The 21,939-nt window shown below is 41.3% G+C and overlaps 1 protein-coding gene across 1 annotated transcript in view; it reads left to right on the forward strand.

Moving 5' to 3' along the window:
• Positions 1–21,939, forward strand: part of PLCB1 (phospholipase C beta 1) — a 496,305-nt gene that overhangs the window by 268,945 nt on the left and 205,421 nt on the right. Inside the window, exon 4 of the mRNA XM_063316122.1 lies at positions 14,906–15,046. Within this exon, the coding sequence (XP_063172192.1) occupies positions 14,906–15,046 (141 nt within the window). The remainder of the gene's footprint in view (positions 1–14,905; positions 15,047–21,939) is intronic.

A 21,939-nucleotide genomic window follows, 5' to 3' on the forward strand; every position in this document is an offset into this window, starting at 1 on the left:
CTGTGTTTTCTACAGTTAGCTGAAAAAGGTTACATATGTATATTACCATGGTTTGGATCATTTTCCTTTTCGGGTTGGGATGTTGTTGTTTTGCTTCAGAATGAATAATACTGTCATAGAATTTCAGTTGCAGTAATGGTTGTGATTCCTTTGGTATTGAAGAAATCCTCTGAAAATATTTATTAATTATATTTATAGGCTGCCGTATTCAGAGTTGACTCCTGAAATGGACACTGGACAAGCAATTAAAAACAGACAAACAATAACAATTTAAAAATAAGTCAGTCATCATTAAAATAATCTAACAGTAAAATAGTCACAATACTGACACTTGGATGCTTTCTACCACCATTTTTTTAAAAAAAGAAATACCTTCAATTATAATTTGATGTGGACGAAGGTTCAGTGTTCTCTTATGTTATTGAGTGAGAAGCACACAAAACAAATATGACAGGAACAAATTAGAAGAAGAGGGCATATCAGAAAGAAAAACAGAAAGGCTAAACTTTGATTGTCTCTACTTGCTATTCATTCTTCGCCCTGTCTTTACAAGGAAATGGTAAGTGAAGCATGATTGAATAATTTGCTTTTTGCTAAAGCAGACTTTGCTGTAACATAGTTATGGGAGGGCCTTCAGGAGTCTGGAGAACAAACAAGGAAAATCTTGACATATTGAATAAAAGAGTAGCAAGCTTGGAGTTTTCTTTCAGGGTTTTAGGATGAAGTTGGTACATAAGGCAATGCCAAAGAAATAGTTTTAAGATTTCAAGAGTTATTCAGAGTGGTATAAAACAGGGTTTCATGAAGGAAAGAATACAAATTCTTTTTCTCAGCTCAGTCTTCTGAGTTTGGGTAGTCATATGATTCCAGAAGGTTAGTTCAGCATTTAGAGAAAGTCGCATCCGTTAAGCAGCCTCTCACTGTATGCTGAGTAGTGGTGATGGTAGGGCAAGACATGTTTGGCTCCAAAATCTGTAAGAAAAGAATGATCACATAATCAAATGGTTTCTTGAAGCTTTTCTCTGAACGAAAGTTTTAAATAAGAAAGTTCCATTAATACTTTCTAAGTGCTTGGATATTTTGTGCAGATGATAACATTTATTTAGGCAATCACATCTTGAGCTTTCTGAGCAGTAGAAATTACTTTGGGTGTTTGCCAAAATCTTGTGTCCTTGAACCATTTGCATGAAATGCCGTCTCATCCGTTACTGACCCAGATTAGCCCATTGTACAGTGTAACTGGATGAAGTAAGGCAGTTTGCCTACCCTGGAGGTGCTGCTGTAAATAATTTTCTTCATGTGCTGGTGTATCAGGATCCTTCCTCAGCCTTCATTCCCCATCAATGCAAGTTTTGCTATAATAGATAAAACAGCCGTAATTTAATGGCAAGTGAACTGCTGGGCATGACTGCTTCCCATAGCATTATGGGAAAGAAAGCAGCCACACAGGCAAGTTGACTGACCCAACTGTATTCCTGCACTCACTGTGCAACTTTTTGTATTAGATAGGTTAACATAGAAAAAAGTAGTTTTGTTAAAATTGCAGTTCTTAGTATTATTTGCTCAACTACTGTCCTAACAGTCAGGAACCATGCTGAGACGAGGAATAGGTCTCTAGTGTTTTATTACTGCTACATTAGACAGAAAATCCTAACAAACTGAAGAAGCGTGGGAAAAACCTAGACAGATAAACCCCAAAAGTCAAGGCGGGTCTGATCTGTGTCTCTTTGAATGGCTGCTTAACTCCTCAGTACTACGCATGCGTTTTTCCCCCTGGATAGGGGCCCCCTCCTGCTCACCATCAGTGCTCATGACATCTACTGTATATTCTACTGACTAGGTTCCAACATCAGGCTAAATCATAGTTTGTTTAATCAGGATTTATGGATTAACCCATAAATGATGGGGTTCACATAACACAGAAAGCTAAACTTTGTGTGTTTATTACTTTATGGCTCAACATGATGAATGTATCTGGCTTCTGAGTTCATTAGCAAGGCAGAGTAGCTTCCTTGGTGCAGAGGAATAAGTGCATAGAAATAGAAAAGTACATATAGAATCTTTTGGCTGTCTGCAGCTAGATCTCCTGCACTGATATAGTTTCATTTCTGAGCTTATTCTCTGCATATAGATTGACAGTATAATCTGCAATGATTTTCAGAAAGGTAGTCAGAATAACAAAGAGAGATATACCCAAACAGAAAAAGTTCAGTACCTATATATAAATGAGATACTTAACTAAAAAAAGGATAATCTCTGGAACTGGGATTTAATTTCTATATTAGCTTGACAAAAAGTATAAATTTAGAAATCAGGTGTACCATTCTGCAAATGAAACTGATCTGAAAAAATTCAAGTAACAGTAATAAGCAGTTATATATTAAGACTTTGCTAAGTGAAAAAAAATGGTAACACATGAGAATGAGAACATATCTAAAATAAATGTATGTAAAATGAGTATTTACTTATATTGAATTGGTGCCTAGTGGGCAAATTTCATTTCTCAGCCACATGGTTTCTTATCGTTTTCCTTTTCTTGGTGTTTGGCATCCCATTTCTGTTATTTCGTATAGCACTGATAGCACAACCCATTTCCAGTGAAAGGATTTCCATCACTGCCTTCACGTATAGATTTACTTTCGCCTTCTCCAGATTTCTGCTTCCACGTTCTGCTTGGCTGCCTGTAGGCTTTTGTTCTTTATGGTTTAACTCACTCTCTCCTCCCTCCTTCTCTCTCTCCCTCTCTCTCTCTCCCTCTCTCTCTCTCTCTCTCTCTCTCTCAGGATTTATGTCTTATGATCTGTATCATGTGCCCATTCAGAAGTGTCAGACTTTCCTTGATTCACTTCTAGACCACCACATTTCACATAATGGCATTTAAAATGCTGTTTCTCCCCTGTCTCCAGCATTTCTCTTACTTGAAGAGTATTCCTTTCTCCCCTAATGTAAAAGAGCCTTCCTGAACCTGGTACCACCAAGTTCATTAAGATGGCAACTCCCCAGATCTTCAGACAGACTATAGATGGGTTGACTTAAAGACATCTGGTAGGCACTAAATGGAGGGAAAGCTGCAGCAGAATATTTTTAAAGCATGCTGGTTAAGACTTGCTTATAATTTCTGCCTTCAAGCCTATAAAGCCCTCTGTGGCTTGGCTCCCTGTCACCTTCAGGACTGTTGCTTTGATCAGAATCTGCTCATCCTGTACAATGTATCTGGAAAAGAATACTTCAAGGCCCAACTACATGAAAGCTAAAGATGGGTGATCCAATGGCATGATGGAATCAATTACCCCTGAGATATGGTTGCCTTCACCCTGTTAGTTTGTGGGAGGTCAGTATTTCAGTGCTACATTTGTACATTTTTATTTTAACCTGAATGGGCTTCCTTTCTCCATACTTACATGAACATATTTCAAGTTTTGATTGTTCTGTTAAAACATCATTCTTCCAAAGCAGCAATAAGGTGGAAGTACAACTCTCCTGTTTAAGTCTCTGCCGATAAATGTGTCTTGATGACAAGCATCAAAATAGCATGGATTACTCTGCCACTCGCTTTAAGTGACACATAGCAAATTGAATGACACTTATTGAGAATGGAATAACAGCATTAGAGAAACACTGCCAGTGAACTCATGATCTGCATCAGCTATTCTAGATAAGCATTTGTGTCAATGCAACGTTCCTCAGCAGATTGCAAAAACTGGGAATTGTAGTTATTTATGAAATAAAACTCTTTGATAGCAAGCTACTGAGAAATAATTAAAATGTGTAGCACTGAGTCCACTGACAGTTGAGTTTCTTGGAATGCTACATATTAATCTGAGATATAAGTTATTATCAGTGCAGATTGGTTTGTCATGGTTCACAAGAACCAGCATCCCCAGTTAGAGCAAGCCAGAAATAAGTGATGCACGATTTACAATCAGCAAAACCCAGGTTCCAGGAACACAATAGGCTATTGAACTAGAGACAAATACTGTAGCCTCTTCAAGTCAAGGAGATGCTGAGGTTGATAGCCGTTGTGAATGAGGATTGCAAGTAAAGTTACATTTCTGGTAAGATGGTCTTATAAAGAACTAACATAACTAGGGCAGTTCTAAAATTATGATACACCCCTCCCTCCCTCCCTTCACCATTAAAGTGAAGATTAAAAAAAGATCAACAAGGTCCTATCCCTCCTTTTCCTTCTCCTCTCTGCACTTTGGAGGGAAGAAAAAGAAAAATGTACCACTGCCATTGCCTAGTGAGGAAGAGAAAGTGTAGGGAGAAAAAAAAGGGAACAGGGGAATGTGTGGACTGGATGGATAAAGAGCATTAGGGTGAAAGTCAAGATACAATGCCCAGGAATGTAGCCAGGACAGAATGGATGCTTTGTCTAGGATCCCCTTAACCTTACCTGTGCTCCTTTTTATGGAGTCAAATAATTGTTGCATAATTGTTCTTCAGATGGAAAAGGAAATCTTTCTCTCAGCTACATTTTACACACCTAAGGAGCTGCAGCCATGGCATGAATTAATTTACCAAGTGTTGAGTCAATTCCTCAGTGTGCCTGTAATGTTGCTAAAAGAGTGGCCCTGAGTTGCATATTGAGTTGCAGATATATTGTCTCACTGGTGCAAGAAATAAAGCACTTAGAGTTCACGAATCTTTCCATTATATCTTACATATATTGTCAGTTCTCAAGAAACATTGGCAATCAAAAGCCCAGTGGATTACTGCAATGTGCTATGCATGGAGCTGCCCTTGAAGAGCATCTGGAAGCTGCAATTGGTTCAAAATGCAGTGGCGCAGGCAGTTATGAGCGCTCCCCAGTATGTAGAGATTGTACCTCTGCTCCACTTGCTGTATTTGTTAGCAGTATGCTTCCAGGTACAGTTTAAGGTCCTGGTGGTCACCTATAAAGTCCTTCTTGGCATGGGGCTGGGTTATGTGTGGGGCCGCCCACCTCCGATAGTTTCTACTTGTCTCATAATAACCAGCAGAGAGGCATGTTACAGCTGCCATCCATCAAGGAGTGTCATTTGGTGGGACTGAGGAAGCGAGTCCTTTTTGTTGCAGAAGAAAATGTTCCCTTTGGAACATCGTTACCCTGGAGAATAAGTTGGCCCTGACTCTGCCAGCCTTTCACGAAGTCCTGAAGATACGACCGTGTTCCTGGGCATGGCGGTTGGGTTGTCAATTAGAGCCTGTGAGATGGTTATGTTAATGGCTGTTTGATTGTTTTTTTTTTACCTTGGCTACCGGTTATGCATTTTAGTTTGCTGTCGTTTGTGTTTTTAACCATCCAGCGTCACCATGGTGAAATGGGTGGCCGTATAAATGCAATTAATTAATTAATTAGTTGTTCTCATGTTATGCTAGGATGAACCACATAAATTTCAGTTTCAGCATGCTGTTCCTTATGCTTGTTCTCAGCTTAATATCAATCAATTTAGCTAATTAAATGTCAGTTTTGTATATTTCTTTGAATGTAGGGAGACTTTACTCTAAACCAATAGTCGCTGAAATCACAAGAAAGACCACTCTTAAGTAAACATCTGAAGTACTTCATTTGAGTTTTTAGCTACCGATTCCAATGGTGTGTAAAAGAGAAATACTCAACTGTAGCCTAAGTCAGGGATGTGGGGTGAAGTCTGCAATTCCTTTAGAATATTTGGATGAAGCCACACTAGTAGAACTTGGAACAGTTGGATTTTTAACCAGATATTCAAAAGATGGCTTTGTGATCAATTCAGATAAACAAGTAAAATTAATTAGAGGGGAACGATTCAAATGAGCTAACATGAGGAGTATATAACCTAAATGTAATTGTAAAGTGTATGTATTTTATTTTAGTTTTTGTAATTGGAATGGACTTGTCACATATATACACACATACATACACACACACTTAATATGGTAGCATATTGTTAGAGAAATCAATCATCAACTGTTCACTAACAGATTTCTGTGTGAATTCTCCCCCAATTCACATATGCAAGTTACTTTACATTCATTCACTCTGTGTAACAGTAAGCTACATCTGAGTTTAAAAATGAATCTGTGTTTGCATCTGAGCAATTTTTAAAATGCTGGTAAAAGGATCTCTACTGGATTCACAGAGAAAATTGCAGCAATATCAATAATTACTCTTACCAATATTGAATAACATTTTTAAGTAATTTCTTTTTTATTGTATCGAATTAATATTATGTTTTTTCCCCTTGTTTTGTTTTTAATGGGGTAAACTGCTGGGAATCATGTTTTGAGTGCAGCAATTAGAAATACAATAAACAAACAGTCCTATTAATATAATTCCCTTGCAAATTAGTGGAGATTCTGTGCTGCAGTTTCCCATAATTATTCTTTCCTGTATTTTCATATATGTCTGAAGCTTTCTTGGGACAAATTAACATCAAATTATCACTGTAAATTTCAAATATATAGACCAGCCAGTGTGATTTCAGCCTTCCTCATGTATTTATAATATATGCCTGTAATTTTGGCAAATAGTGTTAATTTCCAAGTTTTTTTTTTAATAATCTACATGTTCCTACTTTTAGGAAGGTTGAATTCTGGGTTGTTTTAGAATTTGGGTAATATAAATATGATTTAACGTACTATAAATTTGCTTGAATTAGTATGAAGGAATAAAAATATGAAAAGAAAGTATTGTACAAATCAATTGTGGAGTTAAATTCCTGTTATGTAATCCTATTAAAATTCTGGTAAGTATTGTGTGCCTTGTTTGTTCAGGGATCAGTTTCAGTATCTGCACAGTGCCACAAGAGATATACGGTATATATTATTTATCACAAAATCTGAAACAATTAATTTGAATTCCTGTTTTGTGAACCTGTGGTGGGTAACTTAAATAATAAGAAAGTAATTTCTTTTGGTCTTAAAGCCGGCTGAGAGAGCCGATCGCACTCTGTCAGTCCAACTCACCTCACAGGGTTGTTGATGTGGGGAAAGGAGGAGGAGGAAGGAGTATTAGGTTTGTTCTCGGCCTTGAGTTATTCATCAAAATAATAAAGGTGGGAAAGACAATAAATAAATAAAATAATTTGAGATTATGCAACAGGAAATTCTATTTTGTGTATGTTGGATACCTCAAAAATGTTTAGGGTTGGATACATTTGCCTGAGTATTGAAGATGCCATTCAGAAGTCAGAGTAATAACTCATATAGCTGGACTTCTTTTAGAATTGTCATTCTTTGGAGTGAAATCTACAGAACTGTTAACATTGCTCTTGAAGCATCTATGTTCTGCTTGGATGTATCCTCAGCATTTGCAGGTAATCAAGTCATCAGGAACTATAGATCTTTTTGTGCACAAGGGATGGCCAAAAGAGTTATTATTTGAAATTGGAAAGACAGCTGTACACCTGATGAACGAGAGAGATTGGGTTTTTTTGTTTGTTTGTTGAGGTTTGAGTTCAGGGTGTTTTTTTTTCCTCCTGACAAAGGAAGATGACTTAAGCAATTTTGTCAGTTTTTGATTTTTGGAGTTGCGTTGTTTATGAGAAATTTTCAACCCTTGGTGCAGCCAGTCTTCTGAACGTATGGGGACCAAAGCTGACAGAGCTTCGGCTGTGGAACTTAGGCCATTGGTACATGGCAGAAATCAGAACTCAGCAACAGAAAACCAGTGAGAGGGTAGTTTTATTGAATGCAGTCTCAGTCTCCTCTCATACAGATCTGATTGCTTGAGACTTGAAAGTTTGGCTAGAGAAAAAAAGGGACTTGGTTATTTTTGTGGATGATGAGAATATCGACGTTAGGGTGAAAGTAGATGTCCATTCTAAAGGTGGTAGAAGTGGCTTTACTGCTCTTTGGATTCAGTCCATGCCAACAGTGGACCTCTTGGACAGTTAAGAACAAATGAATGCCTCGTTTTCTAGTTCGTATTATTCATTGAGCTATGTTGGGTGAACTGACCAATATAAAGAATATTTTAATATGTGCTGAGGTGCATCTTCAAAGTGTTTTCAAACTATTTTGATTCACCCTGAAAGGCTTTTCAATTTTTTTTTTACTAAATCTGCTTTTGATTATAGTGATTAGTGGAGCTAGGAAGTTAATTTATAGAAGGTAGATGTTTCCATGTATGTCTGCTCTCTGTGGTTACTCTGACTCTGAGTCATGATTCAAATTGGGTTATTAGTATCTGTGTCACACAGAAATTTTCACATGACAGGTAATTTTCACACTGGCGTATTGAACAAGCAGCACAGAACTGAAAAAGAAATGTCACGTTTGTACAAGATTGTAGCTCTTGGTTTCAGTTAAATGACAAGCATTTTTAGGTTTCAGAGGGAGCTGGGGGAGGTGCCCAGGGATCTGCTGCACAGTCCAGCGGAGGCCCTGGCTGCTGCCTGGAACAGGGAAGTGGCCGGCGCCTTGGACAGGATCGCGCCTGTGCGGCCTCTCTTGCCTCATCCAACCCGGCACTCCCCGTGGTTCACGGAGGAGCTGAGAGTTTTGAAGAGGCTTAAGAAACACCTAGAGCATCGCTGGAGGAAGACAAAGACTGAATCCGACCGAACACAAGCTAGGGCCGCTATTAAGGCCTACCTTGTGGCTGTAAGAGCGGCGAATTTCACCGCTCTTAATGCATCCGCAGATTGCCGTCCAACGGTCCTGTTTAAGATCACTTTTGGGGAAGGTGGGCCCAGTGGCCCACCTACAGGGCCATGCGGAAGAGTTTTCTGAGCATCTGCAGGATAAAATCACTCAGATCCGGTCTAAGTTGGACTCCATGCGTGAAGCAGGGTCTGTGGAGATACCGAGGGAACGTTTTAGCCTTGTTATCTGGGAGCAGTTTGATCCGGTTGGACCCGAGGAAGTGGACAGGATCCTCCGGATTGTGAATGCCACCACCTGTTATTTAGATCCATGCCCCTCCTGGCTGGTGAAGTCAGCTCGGGAGGTGACGTGTGGTTGGGTCCAAGCGATGGTAAATACATCCTTGAGGGAGGGGGTGTTCCCAGTCGCCTTTAAGGAGGCACTGGTGCGCCCCCTCCTCAAGAAGCCATCTCTGGACCCAACTGTGCTGGACAATTTTCGTCCAGTCTCCCACCTCCCCTTTTTAGGGAAGGTGGTTGAGAAGGTGGTGGCGTTACAACTCCAGGGGGTCCTGGAGGAAACAGATTATCTGGACCCCTTTCAGTCAGGTTTCAGGCCAGGATATGGGACAGAAACTGCATTGGTCGCACTTATGGATGATCTCTGGTGGGAGCGGGATGGAGGCAATGCATCCATCCTTGTTCTCCTTGACCTCTCAGTGGCTTTCGATACCATCGACCATGGTATCCTTTTGGGATGGCTCAGGGAGTTGGGGGTGAGCAGCGTAGTTCTGTGCTGGTTCACCTCCTTCCTCCAGGGCTGGTCCCAGTCGGTGGTGATAGAAGAGAGATCCAGCCCTCAACCCCTCCATTGTGGGGTGCCGCAGGGTTCGGTTCTCTCTCCTCTCTTGTTTAACATCTACATGAAACCACTGGGTGAGATCATCCATCACCACAGGTTGAGGTATCATCAGTATGCGGATGATACCCAATTATACATCTCTATCCCGGGTGAGGTAAGTGATGCAGTGACTGTCCTTTCTCGGTGCCTGGGAGCTGTGGGGGTCTGGATGGGGAACAACAGGCTTCAACTGAACCCTGGTAAGGCGGAGTGGCTGTGGGTTGATGGGGCTTCATCTTCCGGGAAACTGTCATCTTTAGTTCTGGATGGGGTGGCACTGCCCCAGACAGACTCAGTGCATAATCTGGGGGTTCTCCTGGACTCATGACTCCTGCTCGAAGAGCAGGTGGCCGTCGTGGCCAGGAGGGCCTTTGCACAACTTCGGGTTGTGCGCCAGTTACGCCCGTTCCTGGATCGTGAAGCCCTCCGAACAGTCACTCACGCCCTGGTTATCTCCCATATAGACTACTGCAATGCGCTCTACATGGGGCTACCCCTGAAGAGTATCCGGAAGCTTCAGCTGGTCCAAAATGCAGCCATGCGGGCTATTTTTGGTGCACCTAGTTGGGCACATATAACACTGTTGCTGTGCAAGCTGCACTGGGTGCCAGTTTGCTTCCAGGTCCAATTCAAGGTGTTGGTTATTACCTTTAAAGCCCTACATGGCACGGGGCCAGGTTACCTGAGGGACCGTCTCATCCCTATTACATCAGCCCGCCCCACCCGATCATCCAGAGAGGGCATGTTACGGACCCCGTCCATAAGAGAATTTCATCTGGTGGGGTCCAGGAAGCAGGCCTTCTCTGTGGTGGCCCCCACTCTCTGGAATATCTTGCCCCCGGAGGTGAGGCAGGCCCCTTCTCTCCTGACCTGCCGGAAGGCCCTGAAGACCTGGTTTTGCCGTCTTGCCTGGGGTGGGAAAGGGAATAACCATTCTTGGGGATGGCTCGCACCCTAGAGTCCTTCCCACCAGCCTGGATTTAACATTTCTCTTGGATTTTATTTATTTATTGGGTTTTATTATAATTGTTTTATGTGATTTTAATGTTTATGTTTTATGGGGAATTTTATTGTAAACTGCCCAGAGTCCCTCTTCTGGGAGAGATGAGCGGTGGCTAAATATGAGAAAGAAAGAAAGAAAGAAAGAAAGAAAGAAAGAAAGAAAGAAAGAAAGAAAGAAAGAAAGAAAGAAAGAAAGAAAGAAAGAAAGAAAGAAAGAAAGAAAGAAAGAAATGGCATCTTTATTACAGTATATACATTGGTTGTGAAACCGTGCTTAATTATTTGTCACATTGTTTCATAATCTAGCATTAAATTTTCAGGGGGACCAAGCCATATCCCTTCCCTTCCCTGGTGAGGAAGGTTACATTTTGCTGTGGGTGACTTGACAACTCTCCCATGATAGTACCAGTCCAAAACATAGTCCCAGCTCCATGTTTTGAACCTCTTAGCTGAGAAATGTTATAGTCTTACTGAATTTCTCTTGGCTTATCTCAAAGACATGAGTCAGTGTGATGCACTGGTTGGCACAGATTTGGGGGCCATAAAGAAAAGAGGATTGTTTTCCCCTCTGCCAATTAGGTCTGTTCTGCAGTTGGATGCTGCTGAATTTTCCTCCAAATGCTTTTTTCTGATGATGTTTTACAGGCCTCAGATTTGTATGCCGCTTAAAGGCTTTTTATCTAGCATGTTAATGTTGTTGCTTTTGAATTGATTGTTTGATAAGCTGTTGGTTTTGATTACTATGTCTTGGCCATTGTTCTCTGAATTATTTTAACAGCATTTTATCATGGCTACTCTTTTATATTAAAGGGTGAACGGAATACATATCTTAAACCGCAAATGAATATTGATTCTAATCGAAGAGAATATTGATTCTGTAATTGTAAACATAAAAATAAAGCCCAAGAAATCCAGCCTTGGCTGTGAATGCCAGCCTTGAATAAGCACAGTGCAATACTTCCATACTCCTGGAAACAAATGTTATCACTGACCTTATTTCAGATGATTGGTGGGTGACAGAAATTATTTTGTACAAAAATGCCTGCAGCTTCTGTCATGGTTGGTATCCGCAAATTCATCTTCCGCAAATACGTATTTTTGTGCACTAGAGGAGCACTAGCAGTGGACTTTTGTCAGCTGGAGTGATAATGAAATAAATGAGCCAGTCACCGGCTTAAAATAAAGCAGATGTACACTACATAAAAAATGAGATTGCTCAAGTAATAGACTTCCAACACTGCTTGGTGCCAGCACCATGTGGTCTTTGTGACAACGCTTTAGGAGATGGTTGAGCAAAATAGTCAGAATGGTCATGAGGGACATATCCCAGTAGGTTGCCTTAGACAGCCAAATGATTCAGGAAATTAAGGGCATACCGGCAGATTTGTGTTTCTTGTCTTTTTTTCAGGGTTTGCTCTGCCAAGCAACTGCTTTTATGCAAGCTGTATTTTCTGGTTTTTGCAGAATTACAACATCTACTTTTGCACAGATCCAAACTTCTTTTTATGGACACTCCAAACAAATAGCCCTGTGCTATGATGTACAGATAGATAATTATTGAATTGGAGAAAGAATAGTGATTCCTCTGTATCAAATTAAGTGCTGTTTTCAATCTTCAACTTATTTTCCTTCTTTTAATTTTTTTTTCAATATTCTAGTAAGATTGGAATTCCCTTATAACTGTATAACCATTTTTTGTGGCAAGAAAGCACGTTAAGCTGTGTCAGTAGTTATGCATAATATTTCCACAGATTATAGTTGAAATATACTCTCCAGTAATTGAAAACTTATCCTTCTCAGATGTTTTATGGTGATTTTTCTTGATGGAAATCAGTCTCTTTTCCAGACTTACTTTTGGGAGGGGAAGAGAGATTATGGTTTTCAACCTAATTTAAGTGTGAATAAAAAAGTCCAAATGTGCTGTAATTGTCCCAAAAGGTTGGAAGATGTACAGTGAGATTTAGAGACCACCCTGAAGCCTATGATCAGGTCCCCCTGATCAGGATGGAATCTTCCCATTTTATGTATCTAGTTCTAGGCCAAAACAATACAGTGGTTTTCCCCTAATCCGGACTAGAAAGCTTTGCATTTTGGTTAAGACAGGAATATTCCTGTATGTGCTGGGCTCATGTATGAAGCCATTATCTTTATGGTCTCTGGGTACTGCATGCACACTACATATAATACATATAATTGTTTTATTGTGAACTGCCCAGGGTCCCCCGAATGGGGGGGAGGGGTGGTAATAAAAATATGACAAACAAACAAATAAATAAATAATGCACAACAGTGTCTCAGACTTTCCTGTAGCTTGAAGAGCTGTCATCCTTCTCAGTTTATCAGAATCTATGAACCTCAGAAGTCCTTAAATGGTATCTTGTTAAAATAAAAACGTATATGTAGTTTATGTTCTTATAATGCATTGCAAAAGGATACGTTATGAACCAAACCTGGAGTGAATGGTCACTGAGAAGAAGTTGTAGTAGTAGGTAGCCAATCCAGCTACCTGCTACTTATGCTTTGCCTACCTCAGGAGGCAAAGCATAAGATGCTAGCCTCTTCTATTCTGGGCCCAGAATAGTACAGCTGGATTGGCAGCTGAATCTTACTTCAGCAAAGGCAGTACAGTTGATGTTTTCCTTCATACTCTCCAGTCAGACTAATTTAGAGTTTTAAACCAATCATATGGCATCTCTCTCTTCTAAGACTGGTGAATGGTCAAACTGTTCTTCCTGACATGATAAAATGTGTTTAAGTTGTACTTTGGTGTTGCACTGCCCAGAACAGGGCTTTAGCTTTGACATTGCTCACTCACACACACACACACACACACACACATGTATTGGACCTTTTGTGCAGATTTCAACGTAATTATATAAGTCTGTGTTGCTTCTAACCCATCCCTCAGGTAGAAACTGCATGCAGAAAAGTATCTTTATGGACAATAATTTTGTTGTGCACACTTTTTCTGTGTGGGTTAATAATACTTACAGTATCTGTAAGATCATCTTTAAGAGTGCTTTTGCCTCTTTTTGACAACTTGCAATTTCTGGTTGAAAAGTGCTAAAACATTGAAGTAGGAGTCAAGTGAAATAAGGATCATAGGAATCATAAACTTAGATAATTTGTAAATAATTGAGAAGGGATATCGTGTAGAAGTTTGTTGTCACTTTGCTCTCTTTATCCCTCTTTTATAAAGCTAGTACTGATGTTTTGGCAAGGTTAATAGGAAAGGGCGTTTCATTGCATTTGAAAAAAACTCCGCCTGGCTTAGTGACAACAAATGTATGTAAAAATAAATCACTGCTTGAGCTTTTAATAAACTGGCCTTTTGCTTTGCCTTTTATCTTGTCAGATCAAGGCAATCTGTTTATTAATCATCACGGCTGACACAGAATAAGGCTGACTTCGCCAACGGTCAGGGTATTTCATAACTTCGGAAGATGATATGGGATATGTTGAGGGCAGCTCAGTGTTACAAAGCCAGTTTTGCAAATCACAGTTAGAGTCTCGATTTCTCCAAGAATTGTGGCTCGTACAGTTGATGGGGTGATGTGTAGTCGTCTTGTTTTTGAAAGAGTGGATTTCAGATGAAGTTGTGCACTAGGCAGATCAAACGCTTGGTTGTCAGGAAGAGGAATAGCTGGTTAGTTTGTTTATGTGTGCAGCCCTGCCAAACTGATTTATATGCTAAAAACATAATGAAACTGCAAGTAAAATACAAAATGGATCACGATCTATCTCTAAAGCCAACAAACAAGATCATGACAATAATAATGATTTATGAAAAGGCCATTTTAAAAGGCCAACTCAAATTAATCAGATGAAAGCAAACGCAGGCAACCAGTTTTAAAAACTGTTTAAAAATATACATTGAGGGCACTAAACAAATTTCCCATGACAGGGAGCTCCATAGTGACCCTACCTCTAAGGCTGTACACTTTCCACCACCAGGAACTCTCCAGGACAAGATTAATTTGAAGCAGTATGATATGATGTGATGCTTTTTAGTAAGACAGAGAAAGGGTAGTCCAGCCACCATTTCTTGCTAATGGTGAGAGTCAGTGAGGGTCAGTCCCAGTCAGTTTTGGCACATTATGATCAGTATGCCACAAGTGCAACCACAGCCCAATTTTACCACGTTATTCTATACAAACTAGAATCTCTCATCTAAAGACTACTTTGCAAGCTATCATACTGCTCCCTACATCTCACCAACTAGGAACTATATGTACTCAGGATATAATCTAGAATATCAGGGTATTATAACTATGTAGAAAGAGAATGAGAGCATTTTAATTATTGGAATGTATGTCATGGATTGTACCAAGTGACTGACTGACAACATGGGATGGTTTCATCTGGAAATTTAGCTGCTTAAAACTCTTAGCTTTACTCTGAAATTGAATTTCAGAAAGTAAACCACTTTAATGTTTCACTGTCCTTTTACTTACAGGATCCAAAACTACGTGAACACCTGGACGTAGGAAATGTAGGAGGACGACTGGAAAATCGAATGCTTACGATTGTGTATGGCCCTGACCTGGTCAATATATCTTACTTGAATTTAGTAGCTGCTCAGGAAGACATAGCAAAGGTACAGCAGCTCAGATTTGTTGTTAAAACTGAGACAAGATTAATTAATGTCTGTTTTTAAATTGAATGGGACTGCAGCTAGAAATTATATGGATACAAAGGTTGGGGGCTGTTAGTATTATCTGGTCATATTTTCAAAGAAATTGTGTCAAGAACAATATAAACATGGGTTTTAGCTATTTCCTTTCTGAATATGTGTTGTGTAAAGCTTTGTGTTCCCAAACATGTTCTCAGTGGTTTTATTTGGTTAATTTTGTTTGTTCATAGACATCCTTTGTATCATTATGAAGCTATATTTTTAAGGAACTGATCAGTGTCCTAAAGCACACTAATTTTTGCTTTGGAAATTGGAAAGCAAATTTTAAGTTGTATTAATATGTATGTGATATTAAGGTATGCTGTTTTAATATAAGCAATATTGGTATATTAACATTCAGGCATGTACTATAGTCCATTTCTTTTTTTAATTCCATTAAATAACAGTCTGCATTACTTTTTAATTAAGCCACTGATTGCTTGATCAGCTTGAAAAAATATCATGACATTTTATTTGTCAAAATGTTTGAAAATACATTAACCATTTTGGGCATGACCTTTTTATTATCCAGTATGAAATTATCGGGATCTTGGACTCTGTATGGATCATATGTCAAAAAACAAGATTATGGTGCCTTGGCATAACACATTGGTACTCTTGTGTATGGACAAGGAAGATGTATTCTTCATGTATTATTCCTTTGCCATGCTTTCTTACTTCGGGGAGGGGAGAGAAAATGCATCTTCCATTGTGGTACAGCTCCATCCATTCTCTTCCTCCTCATTGATGGGGCCATAATTAGTAATAAAGTTGAACTTTGCAGTAAGTTAAATTCTTGAATAAGGCTAATATCTTAGTACTGTGTAAAATAATTAAAAGAAAATCTCATAGCATGTTCAAAAGAAGCCAGGCTCACTTTATGTTGTTTTGTCTGCCATCTTGCCAATTTTGACCCCTCCTCCAGAGAAACTGCTGCCAAGGCCTTAAGCCAACATGAAACAAGGATGGGGGGATGTTGAGGGTTGCAGACAGCTGGAGACAATTCACTCAAATGCGCAAGTCTAGATTTTTCAAGGGACTCTGTTTTTAAATTGTGATCATGCTTATCATAGGGCTTCCCTTACAATTGTCATGTGTTTCCCACCACTGCAACTTCCTAATTGTGCCAACAGTTTTCAGTAATCATGGTTAAATTCAGAAGGCCATGAAAAGGAGATATGGGGGCTGCCTGTGGCCCTGAGTCTACATATTGCACTTTCTGGCATGTTCAGCCCACAGGGTCAGATAGCCCTATAGGATGCTTGGTAGTGCCTAATTTGGTATATAGAATCTTCTTTCTCTCCCCTCCTCCCAACGTTTTTCTATCGTCTTCCTAATTGCCAGTGCTGCAACCTAAAACGCCGCCTTCTTGCACCCCCTAGTGAGATGTAAGGTAGCATTTTGTGTCACTTCTAACCACACATAGATCTCAGGACCCAGAATTGTTCTTACAATTCACACAGAATGCTTTTCTTTGACCTGTTTTCATCTTCTCTGTAGTTTGGGTTTATAAATGTATTTGCCACCTTCAGTGCTGTGATTTTTGGGGTGGCTTGGAACAAGATAATAACTAAGGCATTAAAACACAACATTAGCTTTCTATTAGCTACACTGGTAATCATATGCCACTTTCCCCAGTTGGTACAAGCTCGTGCACTTAAGGTTTCTTCTGAGTTGGCTCTTAAAAGCAAAGAATTAAAGCCAGACTGGCTAATTAACCAGGAGTATAGGTTGATAGACACGACAATCCCAGAGGATTTGAGGCAGTTGAAGAGTGTGTTGCTAGGCCTTGTAGAAGATGAAGATGAAACACCAACCAATTTTACTTATCCAAATACTGTAACTATTGCTTGGGAGTAGGGTGGGGTGAGGTCTGAACCACTGGATTTCTACCAGTAACTTAGAGCTAAATTAAAATTAGCTTTGTAGTGCCTGGATGCATTCTCTGCCTCCCACAGAAAGCAAACACTTCCTCTCCCTGCCTCTTTTACAAAGCCATTTCTCTCCCTCACTTTCCCTTGGAAATGTTTTACAAGCATGAGGCCTGATAAGTGAAATTTGGTTCTTAGGGTGCCTCAGCTGGCAGATAGATGCCCTTCAATTGGCCTTGTTGTTGTCTCATTGAATAGGCTTTAAAAAAAGCTTGATCCTGTTGGCAACTTTTTTATTATTATTATTACTATAGTTTGAGCTCTGTTGTAAATAATGAGGTCTGGATAGGCGGAAGAGTTTGCAAATCACTTTGAGGAAAAGATTAAAGCCATTGTTTTCTTATATTTAGCTTCTGGAAGTTTGTCTCTTAGTAATTGACTGTGGAGAATAATTAGTTCCTGTGTTTTCCACTTGCTCTTTGGTTGAGACAGTTCTGTTCTTTCTCTAGGGCTGTGGTAAAATCAGTGCGGTGCTGAACCTTGAAACTCTGACTATGAATGGCACCAAACAATTTTCTTTTTAAGAACCGAGTTAGGTGAACTCTTCTGCTGGTGAAAAAATGATATAAATGTTACATTTAAATCAGTTTGAAGATTCCACTTTTGTTATGTCTGAGAATTAAAATGGGTGGCTTGATTTTTTTTTAAAGTTCAGCTTAGCTTTATTTACTGTTAGAGATCAGCTATTGACAGATTACACCAGTGTTTCTCAACCTCAGCAACTTTAAGATGTGTGGACTTCAACTCCCAGAGTTCCCCAGCCACCATGCTGGCTGGGGAACTCTGGGAGTTGAAGTCCACACATCTTAAAGATGCTGAGGTTGAGAAACACTGGATTACACAATTTAAAAGAAGAGAAAGAATGCAAAATAAAGACGGTAAGTTAAATAGTTAAAGCATTTCATAGTTCATGGGGACAAAACTTGGCTACCTTTCTATGTGTTTCTGTAACATCAGCCAAAAGTGGTGAAGTTTTTCCACTCTGGAAAAGCTAGAATAGTTTAATTATGAAGAAGTCATTAAGCCTGAGTGCCAAGCTGTGTAAGATGGGCAGCACAATAAGACATATGAAACAGATTTGAGAGCGGCATTCTCTGTCTTGGGTTGGAATGTTATGTCTGTCTTCTACTAATATGGATGCTAAACATTTCCAGGAGGAAAGCTCTTCAGTGCAGAATTCATGAGATGTTGATTAAATAATTAGTTGGAAGGAATTGTCTTCCACTCAGACTATCTCCATAATTTTTACTTAGTAATTAAAGAGCACCAATCAGTAACTTTTTCCAGGAAGGGAGGGAGGGAGGGAGGGAGGAAGGAAGGAATCATTATTGTGATGTGCCAATTTCCTTTGAGATTACAGGAGATCCTGAAGCATGGATACAGGATGCATGAAGTTCTTTACTTTGTGCGTGTCCCCCAACCCCTTGGTACATAATAAGTCGGTTAAGGGCAATGCAATCTCAGCAAACCCTTGGATGAACTGGCGATAATAATTGCTAAATCCAAGGAAACTTTGGAGTTGCTTCCGAGTACGTGGGCGCTCCCACCCCAAAATGGCCTGAATTTTCCCAGGGTCCATCTCAATGCCCTTGTCAGAGATCCTATACCCCAGGTAGTCAAGTTGAGTCTTATGAAATTCACACTTAGAAAGTTTGGCAAACAGTTCAGCATTTCTCAATTTGCTAAGCACCTGTCTCACCAGGCGTTCGTGCTCCTCTTCAGTTTCAGTATAAATCAAAACATCATCTAAATACACCAGTACACCTTTAAGCAAATGTTCATGTAAAACTTCATTGATTAATTGCATAAACACCCCTGGTGCCCCCGCCACCCCAAAAGGTAAGACCTTATACTGGAAAGAACCCAGTGGACAATTGAAAGCAGTTTTCCATTCATCCCCCTCCCATATGCGGATGCGGAAATAGGCTTCCCTCAAATCCAACTTGGAGAAGATTTTCCCCTTTGCCAGATGTGCTAACATGTCTTTTATTAATGGCAAAGGATACTTGTTTGATATGGAGACTGCATTTAATCCGCGGTAATCGGTACAGAGTCTCAGTGTCCCATCCTTCTTACCCCGGAACAGTACGGGGGCGCCAACTGGCGAATTTGCTGTTTCGATAAATCCCCTGGCCAAGTTTTTATCCACAAAATCCCTCAACGCCGCAAGCTCCTTCTGAGTCATGGCATAAATCTTCGGCTTGGGCAGTTGAGCGTTGGGGACCAACTCTATCACACAGTCAGTTTTTCGATGGGGCGGGAGTTGGTCCGCTTCCATCTCACCAAACACATCCGCAAAGTCCTGGTATTTCTCCGGCAAGCCCTCCAGTGGTGTCACGTCGAAATGCGGGGTTGCTGCCGCAGCCCTCCCCACTGCAGCACATGGCACTCCTTCCGCTGCAGGGGCTTGGTAAAAGCCATCGGAAAAAGTCAAAGTCCTGTGTTCCCAATTTATATAAGGGTTTTGTTGGACCAGCCAGGGAATCCCCAAGATGATGAGGGGATGACCCACAGGTGCTACCGCAAACTGTAACCCCTCACGGTGGCTGCCCAATTGCAATGCCACCGTTCCCATGAAATGAGTCACCGGTCTCCCTCCCGCAGTTGAACCATCCAGCTGGGTGAAAATCATGGGCCGCTGCAGTGGGAAGCTGGGTAAGTCCAAAGCAGCCACCACGTCGGGGTGCATTAAGCATCGCGAACACCCTGAGTCGATTAACGCCCAAACCTCAACAGTCTTAGTGCGGGAGCCTAACTTCACTTTCACATTCAGCGTGGGACAATTTGCACTCACCAAAACATCTTCGCGCCCGTCATCCACCACCTGCCCACAGGCGCTTTTCAGAGCAGGTGGCTGGTGTTTCCCGCCACCTCTTTTAGATCATTTTCCTCCTCTCCCCCGAAGTAAGGAACCTCCTCCACTTCGGTTTCCACCTTGGCTGCCTTCATTTTCCTGGGCAGTGAGGGTGATTTGACCACCGCTTTTCCCGACCGATCTTCTGCCCTGGGTTTTGGGCAAGCAGCCGCCCTGTGGCCCTCTTTCCCGCACTGGAGGCACTGCCCTTTGGCATAACGGCGCTCCCTCTCCTCCTCCCAGGCACGTTGTCTGGGTTTCCCAGTCGTGGCAGTGGATCGGGATCCCTTGCTGAGCGCCGCGTGTCTCAACGCCCTCCTACTGTGTGCGAAAGTCTCATGGGCATGTTCAGCCTTCCCTGCCAACTGTATCCATCCATACAAGGTATCTGGGTCATCTCTGCCCAATGACCACCGCAGGACCTCCATGTTCAGACCGTCCTTAAATTGCTCTATTAAGGTAGCCTGGGACCAGTCCTCAACCTTCCCAACCAATGACTTAAATTCCAAAGCGTAGTCTGCTACGGATCTTTGCCCCTGGCTGAGTTCTTTTAAAGCCCTCTTCACCTTTTCTTTGGCTAATGGGTTTACGAAGTGTAGCTTTAATGCCCACAGGAATTATTCGAAATCCTCAAGCTCAGGAGCATCCGCCTCGTTTAACTGGACAAACCAGTCAGCAGCCCGCCCCTTTAGTTTGGTGGCAATGGCATTTATCTTGGCCCTTTTGGAACGGAAATACGGTCCAAATTCATCCATATAACTCCTTGCATTGGTAAGAAAAAATGACAACTTAGTTGGATCCCCGTCAAATTTGACTGCAAAGTCTTTAACCCCCACTCCAGGCGGGCCCCTCGCCACATCTGGGCAGTCGGTCTTTCTTTTGGATACCGGGGATCTCTGCTCTCGAGGAGGGGACCTCGAAATTCTCACTCTGTGAGATTTTGCCTCAGCCCTGTGCCGTCTCCTGCCTCTTTCCACCGATCGAGGGGGGGGAGAAGTGGATGAATACCTGGTGCTTGATTCTCCTCTCCTCCTCTCCCGGGGCCCCCAGTCCATTGACAGTTTCTTTAGCATATATTCCATAGACTCAAATTTGGCCTCCAATAGTCTTATCCTTTCAGGGGTTTGAGAATCCTCTTTCCCTCCCCTGTCCTGCCTCACAACGATTGGGGACATCGGGTACCGCTGCTTCCAGGACGTCTTGGACGTCCCTGGTAGGGGTTCCTGTGCTTCATCCCAAGTGATCAGCTCACCAGGCGACTCTCCGGTAGGTTCAGGGGCTCCTTTTCCTCCAACCTCCTCTTCCTCCAGGCTGGAACTCGAAATCTCCTGAACCTCAGATAGTTCCCGAGTAGGGACCCTCTCCGTTCTCCTCACCGTGGAGTCGGGTTCCCCATCACTCGTGTCCTCGCTTTCCCCGGTTTGGGGTTTTGGTTCGGTCATCGCTAGCACTACTCCCTCACAAGATAAATCTGGAAAGGGGCTAACGGTAAACTTTTAAGATTCTCAGCATTATGTAATGATTGCCTACCCTAACAGAACCAGACTCACAAGTAGGGACTTAATGATATCTGATTTATTAAAGAATAGTGTGCAAATACAGAGAAAGCTGAGAATGAGCAAAAGCGCGCCAAATACAAACTAAAAACCCTCGGTGCGAACGTAATCCCTCCCCTCGCCCAAACCGTTTCAAATTCCCCACCGCAGGTGCTGGTAACAATTTCTGCTGATGTCCTGGGAAGAAAACCTTGAACACACGAAATAACCCAAACACATTCCAATCCAGCTGAATACAGATAACATCCCAGGAGACAGAATCCTCCTCCCCTCCCAACCGAAACACGCATCAGGAAAATGACATGCGAAACGTTACAATGTACGTTTAACATTGAAACGGTGAACATGACAATTAAGAATTCTGGTGCTTCTCATATTCTGCGCATTTATAAAGCAACAATGGAATCCTTGGGTCACATGACTTACCCTATCCATTCCTGTATGGATAAGCTCATTACTGGTTGCCTTTCCATCCTT

This window comes from Candoia aspera, chromosome 1, assembly GCF_035149785.1.
Source record: "Candoia aspera isolate rCanAsp1 chromosome 1, rCanAsp1.hap2, whole genome shotgun sequence".
In the NCBI taxonomy this organism is placed as follows: Eukaryota; Metazoa; Chordata; class Lepidosauria; order Squamata; family Boidae; genus Candoia; species Candoia aspera.